The sequence below is a fragment of the Pteropus alecto genome, unplaced genomic scaffold (assembly GCF_000325575.1).
Source record: "Pteropus alecto unplaced genomic scaffold, ASM32557v1 scaffold101, whole genome shotgun sequence".
NCBI lineage: Eukaryota > Metazoa > Chordata > Mammalia > Chiroptera > Pteropodidae > Pteropus > Pteropus alecto.
Window position 1 is genome coordinate 10,647,310 of NW_006432945.1, and position 9,442 is coordinate 10,656,751.

A 9,442-nucleotide genomic window follows, 5' to 3' on the forward strand; every position below is an offset into this window, starting at 1 on the left:
TAGAGTGGTCAAATTTATAGAGACAGAAAGTAGAATGGTGGTTGCCGGGAGTCGTGGGAAGAGGAATGGAGGAATTAGCGTTTAATGGGTACAGAGTTTCAGTTGCGGAAGATGAAAACGTTCTGGACATGGATGGTGGTGATAGGTACACAACAATGTGAATGTACTTAATGTCAATGAACTGTACGCTTAAAAATGATTAAAATGGTAAATTTTCTGTTATGTATATTTTACCCCAATTTTTAAAAAGATATAATTCATTTTAAAAGTCCAATTTGTCCTTAAGACAAAAGCCAGGTAGTTTCTCTTTCCAGCTGACACTGAGCCACGGCCATCTCTCAGGACAACGGGCACAAGCGCTGCAAGACAGGGGGGCGGGGGGCAAGAGAAAACCCTACCACAAGAAGCGAAAATATGGGCTGGGACGCCCCGCTGCCAACACTAAGACTGCCGCCCCCCCCGCACACACACAGTCTGGGGCCGGGGAGGCAGCAAGAAGTACCACGCCTCGAGGCCAGACGTGGGGAACTTCTCCTGGGGCTCCGAGTGTTGTACGCGCAAAACAAGGATTATCGATGTTGTCTACAATGCAGCCAACAGTGAACTGGCCGCACCAAGACTCTAGTGTCGAACCGCATCGTGCTCACTGACAGCACAGCGTAGCGATCCCACTATGCACTGCCCCCGGGGCCGCAAGAAGGGGGCCAGGCTGACTCCCGAGGAGGAAGAGGTTTTAAACAAAAACGATTAAAGAAAATTCAGAAGAAATACAATGAAAGGAAAAAGAATGCCCAAACCAGCAGTCTTCTAGAGGAGCAGTTCCAGCAGGGCAAGCTTCTTGCATGTATCGCTTCAAGACCAGGCCAGTGTGGCCGAGCAGATGGCTATGTGCTACAGGGCAAGGAGCTGGAGTTCTAGCTGAGGAAAATCAAGGCCCAGAAAGGCAAATAAATCCTCCTCCTGTCTTAACTCCTGTAATAAAGGTGTTTATTTTGGGGGAAAAAACCAAAAAACGAAAAGAGAAAAGCCAGGTATAGTAGAGGCACAAACGTTACTGACATCTTACAATCAGCGGTGACCACCCACTACCCAAGTATCTTTTCCCAATTTTTTTTTTTTCTGGCAGCCTTACTTTATTTGACTCAAAAGTCTAAAATAGAACTGAAAATAAAATATTTAAGCATATTTTTAAAAGCCCCTGTAGTCTTGCTGTTTTCCTTGTCTTTCATAAAACATAGCATGGCATTTTTTAAATATGTGACTCAGTTGTAGGTGAGAAGTGGCAAGTATTTTGATAACCAGCTGTTTATCAGAAAGTCTTACCTTTTGCCAATGCTTGAAATCTGAAAGAATTGATTCGACTGTATTTCCTTCATTAAGGGACAAAATGTTCATACTGAAAGAAGGGAAAAGAGAAGAGTAGGGTCTCAGAACAGGGTATAAACAAAGAAAATCATGAATCCATACTCTATCTAACAATTAATACTATATTTCTCCTTACTGATTTTCAAGCATGCCTTCCAGGTTCAGCCCCTCTCCCATAGGCACCCATCTTTAAATTTACAAACACAAATATAGATCCAGACTCTAATCAGGCCACGAGAGTATTAAAAGAGTTGTCTCTGGGTCTTCGGCATGCAAAACTAGGTCACCATAAGAATAATTCCTGATGAACGTAGCTGCCAAAACTATAAATAGAAAGAAGCCTAATGAATAAATAAGGCTCAACATTTAGGTCAAAGCCCCAACTTCTAGTAAGAAAGAGTTTCCTTTAATATCTCTGAAGTCTCATGAGAAGATAGCTCTTGATAAAGAAGGTCCTGAAGAGAAAGGGCGAAGAGAACCACCACCTCCTGTGCTCCCTTCCCAGCTGAGAGTCAACAAAACATAGAAACTTCCAGAACTTCTAAATCTACTAAATGGAAAACCTCTTAGGGGAGATGAAAAACTGTAACCACTGTTCTCAGCTCGAAATGGAAATGGTACCTCAACGTGTTGAGTCTGGCATTCAAAGTATAGATTCCCACTAACCTTGGCTGTGATTTAGTCATCCAGCCTAGACTTAATGACATTATAGGCAGCACTTTCCATTGTCAGATCTCTCTAATTGTTATACGATAGTAGAGCCAGCCACTCATTGTTTCCACTTCTCTGCACATGTACTATGCTATAGAATTTGCAGAGAGAGCCAGATATTCAAGTTTGTCAACAGTAAAGACATAAATTGGCTTGATTTTAAAAAGAAAGAAAAGGGATTAAAAAAAAAAAAAAAAAGAGTTGGACTTTAAATGGAAGCAGCAGCAGACAGGTAGAAGAATCAGGATGGACTACCAAGATGATGAGCACTAGAAACTACAAGACTGGTCAAGCTCTTAGCAGGACTGTGCCCTTGTAAGGGCTGCTGGTTATCTGACCAAAATTTATGTCACAGTAATTACAAGGTAAAAGAGAAAAAGAGAGGAAGAATTGGACTGAGTTATCGGATATGACATAGCAAAATCAGAAAAATGAGATTCATATTATTATTCTAAGAGACTTACTTATCATTTCTAAAGAATTGCTGACATTTGATAAAGCCATCTTTAATCATTTGCAATTTCTCCCTTGTAGACTCTTCACTGTCTTCTAATTCCTGTTTAAATTTTTTCACTAAGTTTCTCCATTTCTGTGTCAACTTCTGCAACAGTGCAAGATCTGAAGTATCCTAAATAAAATGAATGGAATCAAACCATTTATTCATTTAACAAACCCTTAGTAGCACACACCAGGCCATTATTAATATTATAATACTAGAGACAACCATAGAAGATGGTTCAAAAAACTGACGATATTCCTCTTTCAAAATATCACCAGTGATATGCAGTCCCTTTGGTGGTGGATTTTCCATGGCACATCAAGTATTAGAGACAAGAATTTTTCCCTTTGCAACATAAGCCCAATTTCCCCATAGGACTTTAATGGGAGGCAGTGTGGCACACTGGAAAGAACAGAAATTTCAAAGCCAAACAGAACCAAATGTGAATCCTAGCCATTTACTAGCTGTGTAACCTTGGGGAATGTTGTTTAATCTATTTGAGATTAATTTTTCATACCCACAAAATAAAGACCCTAATATATATCTCACAAGACTGTTGTAAGAATTAAATGAAATGACCAGTCGAACTACTCTTAAATGGTTTGACTCTAGAAACACTAAATGTCACTTCTCTTCTTTTCAACTTAGTGTGCTCACTGAATTGTCCCATAAAATTGCATAGAATGCATCAATAATGCAACTGTTTCAATAAACACAGCTACTCAAATATTAGTTAATAGAATAACTCTATAACATTTGTAGTGTTATTAACTTAGATAAATTGCTTAAATTGCTTTAATTAGAAGACAAATATAAAGAGCCTTTATTAGCTTTTCCTCAGATTTCTTTCATTCTGCCCACAACAAAGCACAAATATAAAACTATACTTAAAAGTTTAATCTAGAAATTTAGGAAAGGCTTCTTAACAGTGGAGTCTCTTAACAGTGGAGTCTCTTTTTCTATCACTTAAGTGAATTGAGTGATAGAACCCTTAACAATGGAGTCTCTTTTTCTATCACTTAAGTGAATTGAGGTTTACCTTGGTTGACAGCAGTATGATGAAATGCTTAGCATATTTACTCCAGCCTTTTTCATTGAGGTAAAGTCTTTTAGCCAATATGACTCGATTTTTTTCAATTACCTATATTAAAAAGTACTAAAATTTAGAACCTAAATCATTAACAAACCACTAAAATTTATCAAACCTAAGCCAATTTCAAATTAATTTTTCAATGAATCATTAACTCAATCACAATTTCTTGTTGAAATCATGAACTAGTTTGAATCACAATTCATATTTTCTAAAACTACTAAACTGAAATTAAATTGAAGTATAGTATACAGCAGAGGTTCTCGTACAATTTGATCTCAAAACCCCTTTACACTCTTAAAATTTATTGAGAACTTCAAAGAGCTTTTGTTTATATATCTATTGAAATTTACTTATCAAAAATTAATACTAAAATTATTTAAAATGTGTATTTGTTAATCCACTTAAATATAACATTAAAAATTAATCCATTATATGTTAACATAAAGAGTACTTTTATTAAAAAAAAAACTATATTTTCCACAACAAAGAAATTAGTGAAAAGAGCACCACTGTTTTACATTTTTACAAATCTCTTTAATGACTGCTTTAACAGAATAGAATTGGATTCTCATATTTGTTTCTGCATTCAATCTGTTGCAATATCCCACACCATGTAGTTTCAATAAAAATACACTTAACACTCATGAGGACGAAAGTGAAAAAGGCAAATTACATCTTAGCATTGTGATGAAACTAGTTTTGACCGCATGAAAAGGTTTCACGGACCACTGACGTACTGAATCTATTATACAGTCATTAAATGAATGACTGTTCTAGACACTGTGCATACAGCTGTAAACAAAAGAAACAAAGTTCTTATTTTCAGGGAGTTGACATGCTAGTGGTCATTTCCTGTTGGAAGGGACTTTAGGGATGATCTAAGACCAAGCCCCATCAATCCAAGGTATTCTTCTTCCATAGGAACCTCTACCAGAAGGGTCAGTTATAACCTCCACCAAAAGGGTCATTGTTAGAATACTTCCAGAGTGAGGGAACTCACTTGTCCTCTTCATTTCTCCTACTCAACAGGCCTAGCTCCCAAATGTGTTTCTTACATTATATATTTCCTGTCATGGTTACTTCCTCTGGACACGTTAATGCCCCTTTTAAAAGTATGCATCAGGATGGAATACTGTGTCCTAGATCAGGTCTGACCATTCCAGAGGAAAATGAGACAAAAGTTTAAATCTGTTCAGGGTCATAATTTACTATCAATACTATAAGTCCCAGGTATGAGAAAAGACAATCCAAACAGCAAACATTTTAGAAAAACAGAATATTGTGGGACTTTGCTGTTTCCCTAAAGCATTACCATAATGGTCTGCAGGCTGCCATATATCAATTCATTTGTCATCTTGCGTATCAAGGTAATAGAATCAAAGTGAGGTATCCAGTGATCCTAATACTGTTCCATTATGTGAAAAAAATAAGAACCACTTTTCATAGTTTATTACTAGTATAAATTAAAGCTGAAATTTTTAACATGTTCACAAACAACAGAAAAAGAATCCCGCTCACACTTCATAGGTTCTGGTGAAAAAAAGAGCCTTTAACTGGGCGATAGCCACATACCCAATGGTGAAAAAAACAAAGAAAAAAATGTAACTTTCTCTTTCCAAGGCCCATAATATCTACATTGTTCATCAGTTAAATATGCATCTTCATTTTGAAAATTTTTGTTTAGATTACTGAAATTTATAAAATGAAACTTTATCTAGACAAAAAAGAAGTTTAAGTTATGATTCCAGATAAACCAACCTTTAGGGCCAATTCATAGGTGGCTGAGCTCCAGATATCTCTTTCTGCCATTAACTGCTTAATATCATTCTCCATCCTTCCTCTTTGTAATGTATATAAGTCATGGTATTCTTCTAAAATTCTAAGAGAAAAATTAAGAAACAGCTATATAGGATATGCATTTTTATTTTTTTTAAAAAAAAGAACTTTGTTCTCAAAAAGTCAAGGTTTTCCTTTAAAACTCATCATACGGGAATTACGGTATAATTGCTAGATATGTTAATAACACTAATATACAGTAGAAATAGAAGAAAAAATATTCGCATTTAGTTTATAAATCTTACGAAAGTCTTAAAGTAAGAATTTCAATATACTCTACCTTGTTCTAAATACGTTTCATCATATTCTTCTACTAGAATTTTCACATCATGGTATTCTAGCGTTAGAAGACTATAATGGAAAATTTGAATACAAGTAGCAGTAATATAACAGTTTTATTGTTAAGCTTTTTTTCTCATAGAATTAGGATTCTTTATTAAAGGCACAGAGCCCAACAATCGGGAGCCACTATATTTAGAATTATAAATAATTAGTATAAGATTTAAAGAAATTCCCTAGCAACCAACCAAACCTTAAGTATAATTAAGTATCTTTTTTTTAACTACTTTTTCTTCATGTTTACCAAGGCATATCTCTTCCTTCTAACTTACACTAAAGCTCTTGTTAGAATTAAAAGCCCTACTGAGATTAAATACAAACACAGAAGTTGTAAAGTCACTGGTAGCATCTGACAAATCCTTTGAAACACTTCCTCCTCCAGAGTATTAACTTTGCTGTAAGAATTAAAGGCCAATGATGTAGAATTCTTTCAATTTTGCTGAAAGCCAGGAACCACCAGCATCAGTTCCTGAAGCCTCCTCTTATTTGGAGGCTTCCACTAGTTCAAAGTAACTGAGAAAGAATTAATCATCTTAAGTGTCACACTTAAGGTGAATATAAATTCAAAAATTCTACAAGCTGTATCTTTAAGATTTGTGCACTTTACTGTCTGAAAGTTAGACCTTGATTTTAAAAAGAGTCTACGGCCATGCCACCCTGAACAAGCCAAATCCCATCTGATCTCAGAAGCTAAGCAGGGTTGGGCCTGGTTAGTACTTGGATGAGAGATCACCTAGGAAGACCAGGCACTGTAGGTGTAAAAAAAAATGAAATAAAATAAAAATAAATAAATAAATAAACAAATAAATAAAAATAAGGGATTGTAAGCTGACAAGGTCCTTGCAATCTGTGAGGTCAACCAAGGGTTGCCTCACCTAAAAAAATAATAGCAAAAGAAAAAATTCAAAAACCTCAATGTTCAACAACGAGGGATTGGTCAAATAAAATATCTGATGTAGCTCTATGACGAAAATACTCTGTGGCTAATTAAAGATCATATTCTTAATACTTTGATACATGGGGAATTTTTTCATGTGATAACAAAAAATGAGAAAGTCCAAATGATTAAAATTATTCAGTTTGATCTTGTTTTTATAAAAAGTACATAGAAAAAGAAAAATATACCAAAATATTAATAGTCATTAACTCTAAGAGAAAGAATTATGAATGTTCTTTATTTCCTTATTTACAAGTTTTCATATTTTCCAAGTTTTCAATATAATAAAATATCATTAAAAAGTTATTAAAAATTTTGGTCCCTCTCACTGTCCTCGTCTCTCGCTATTGTCAGTGTCCCTCTCAGGGCCTTTTCTCTGTCTCTCTCTCTCTGTCTCTTCCACTGTCCCTCTCACTCTCTGCCTCCGAGAGGAGACCACGCTCTGTGGAGTGTGACTTCCCCCTTTTCCAATAAATGTTCCTTTGATTCTAACGTTGGGGTGTGTTGAATTCTTTCGACTCTTCTCTCCTTCCCGTCTCGGTGCAGGGCTTGGCCTCCACCCCAACTCGGGTAAATTTGTCCTGTTCTGCATCATCTCTTCTGGTGACCACTAAGGGACCAAAGGACATAAACTCGTCCCACCCAAGGTCGCCATGGCTCATTTCATCTGAGAGTGGCTGGGATTCATTTTCCTACGCCATTCAGATCCGTTGGCCTTGGGCAAACCTTGGGCGAATGAATGGTTGACGCCGTTTCTAGGGGGCCGGTGAGAGATTTGCTCTCTAACGCAGCAGGAGTCCACTGGCCCTGTCTACTTTTCCTACTTTTCTTCCTCTAACTTCTCTGACTTGGCGTCACCATCGGACTTGCAGAGAAGACCTGCGGAGGGACCCATTAAAAGACTGCAGGACACCTCTCGGCCACAACAGGACGAGTTCCTCCAGAAAATAAACCGGAAAGTACGACCTATTCCTGTGAACCTGTGGAAGACCTGAAGCTGTCGTTCCTGAAACTAGGCTCCAAGGCTTTCTACCACTTCTAGTGCTGAAATGACCTCATGTTCTCTGCCTCCCAGGGTCTTAGAATAGGCTTTCAGAGATTTGTATTCCCAGTAGGCAGGAAGTACAGCCCTATCTCAGCTTTGAAGAAGTTATAGAAGACAGACCTCCATCCATCAATATCCCCTTTAGAATAAGGGAATAAAATCTCTGTAGGGAGAAGCCGAGAGAATTAAAATGTTAATCAAGCCACAATCAGAGACTGCAATATGATGATCGCCCTGCGACCAGGACACCTGCAGAACAAAGGGAGGTTTCTGCTGGGACTGCAAACAACCCACTCCCCACAACTGTGAAGGGGAAACAGGAAAAAGAGAGTTCATTCTCTTTGGCTAAAACCATGGGGAACCTATGGATTAAAGGCTGGAAACTCCCAGCAGGCCTTTCACTCCACACATTCTTGCTTTTCACTCTATATTGTCTTCCCCTTCCTCACTGTATGCCCATATCAAAGGAAATAGGAACTAAAGAATGGCCTATGAACTGAATTCCCTGAACACTCAGGGTGACTCTCCACACCTTCACTCTGTCCCTCTCACTGTCCTCATCTCTCTCTATTGTCTCAGGGCCTTTACTCTGTCTCCCACAGTCTCTGTCTCTTGCACTGTCCCTCTCACTCTCTGCCTCTGAGAGGAGACCACGCTCTGTGGAGTGTTACCCGTTTTCTAATAAACTTTCCATTTGACTCCCCCCGCCAAAAAAAAGAAAAATTTCTAATCATAAAAGTAAACCCATCATTTTGTTTTACAGAAAAAGAGATTTCTGTCACCCTTTCCTTCCCCTTCTCTCTGATTATCTTCTTATCATGAATATTAGTACAAAAGAAATTCTAGTTTATTTTTAATTCATTCAGCAAATATCTATTTAGTGCCCACTATATTCCAGGTAGTGTTCACAATAAAAAACAACAACAACAAAAAAAAACTTTTGCCCTTATAAAATTTATTCAGAAGAGATAATAAACAAATAAAACAATACGTTAAGTAGTGATAGTGCAGGGAATAAGCATAAGTCAGGGAAAGGAGGCTGCGCATGTGAAGTGTGCGGCAGATTTAAACAGGGGTATCAGAAAAGACCTTCCTGGGAAGACATCTGAGCAAAGGTCTGAAGGAAGAAAGAAGGAAGCCACACAGGATTCCAGGATTCCAGGAAGTGGGAGCCCGTCTCATGTGATCAAGAAACAGCACAAAGTCAAGCGTGTCTAGAATGAAGTAGGCAACGTCAGAGAAATTCTAGTGGGATGAATATTGTAAAGCATTTTTTTAAAGTCTTTTTTTTTTTAATAAGATGGGGAAGTACTTAAGAATTTTGAGCAGAGAGATGACATTCGAGTCAACTTTTAATAGATCACACTGGCTAGTGTATGAAGAACAGATTACAGTAGTGTAAAGGCAGAGGTAAAAAGGTCATTCACAGGTTACTGCAATACTCCAGGCAAGAGATAAAGATGGCAGCAGCAAAAGTGGTAAAGATTTTGCATACATAACAAAAGGAGATTTGTAGAATTTCCTGATGAAGAGATGTGAGATGTGAGAGAAAGAAAGGGATCAAGGGTGACATCAAGATTTTTGGCCAGAGAAACTCGAAGGATGGAGTTGCCACTA

The 9,442-nt window shown here is 37.4% G+C and overlaps 1 protein-coding gene and 2 pseudogenes across 6 annotated transcripts in view; 2 read left to right on the forward strand and 1 right to left on the reverse strand.

The window, feature by feature from the left end:
* Window positions 1-9,442, reverse strand: part of AXDND1 (axonemal dynein light chain domain containing 1) — a 61,133-nt gene that overhangs the window by 26,155 nt on the left and 25,536 nt on the right. For 5 of the 6 annotated variants that reach the window (XM_015586175.2, XM_025043968.1, XM_025043969.1 and 2 more), the window contains 4 exons: window positions 5,427-5,547; window positions 3,615-3,716; window positions 2,541-2,704; window positions 1,324-1,396 (listed from right to left, as the gene is read on the reverse strand). In XM_015586175.2, the coding sequence (XP_015441661.1) occupies window positions 1,324-1,396; window positions 2,541-2,704; window positions 3,615-3,716; window positions 5,427-5,547 (460 nt within the window). The remainder of the gene's footprint in view (window positions 1-1,323; window positions 1,397-2,540; window positions 2,705-3,614; window positions 3,717-5,426; window positions 5,548-9,442) is intronic. The other variant, XM_025043970.1, reaches the window with a different exon arrangement.
* Window positions 85-962, forward strand: LOC102879821 (annotated as a pseudogene).
* On the forward strand, window positions 6,483-6,601 carry LOC112476570 (annotated as a pseudogene).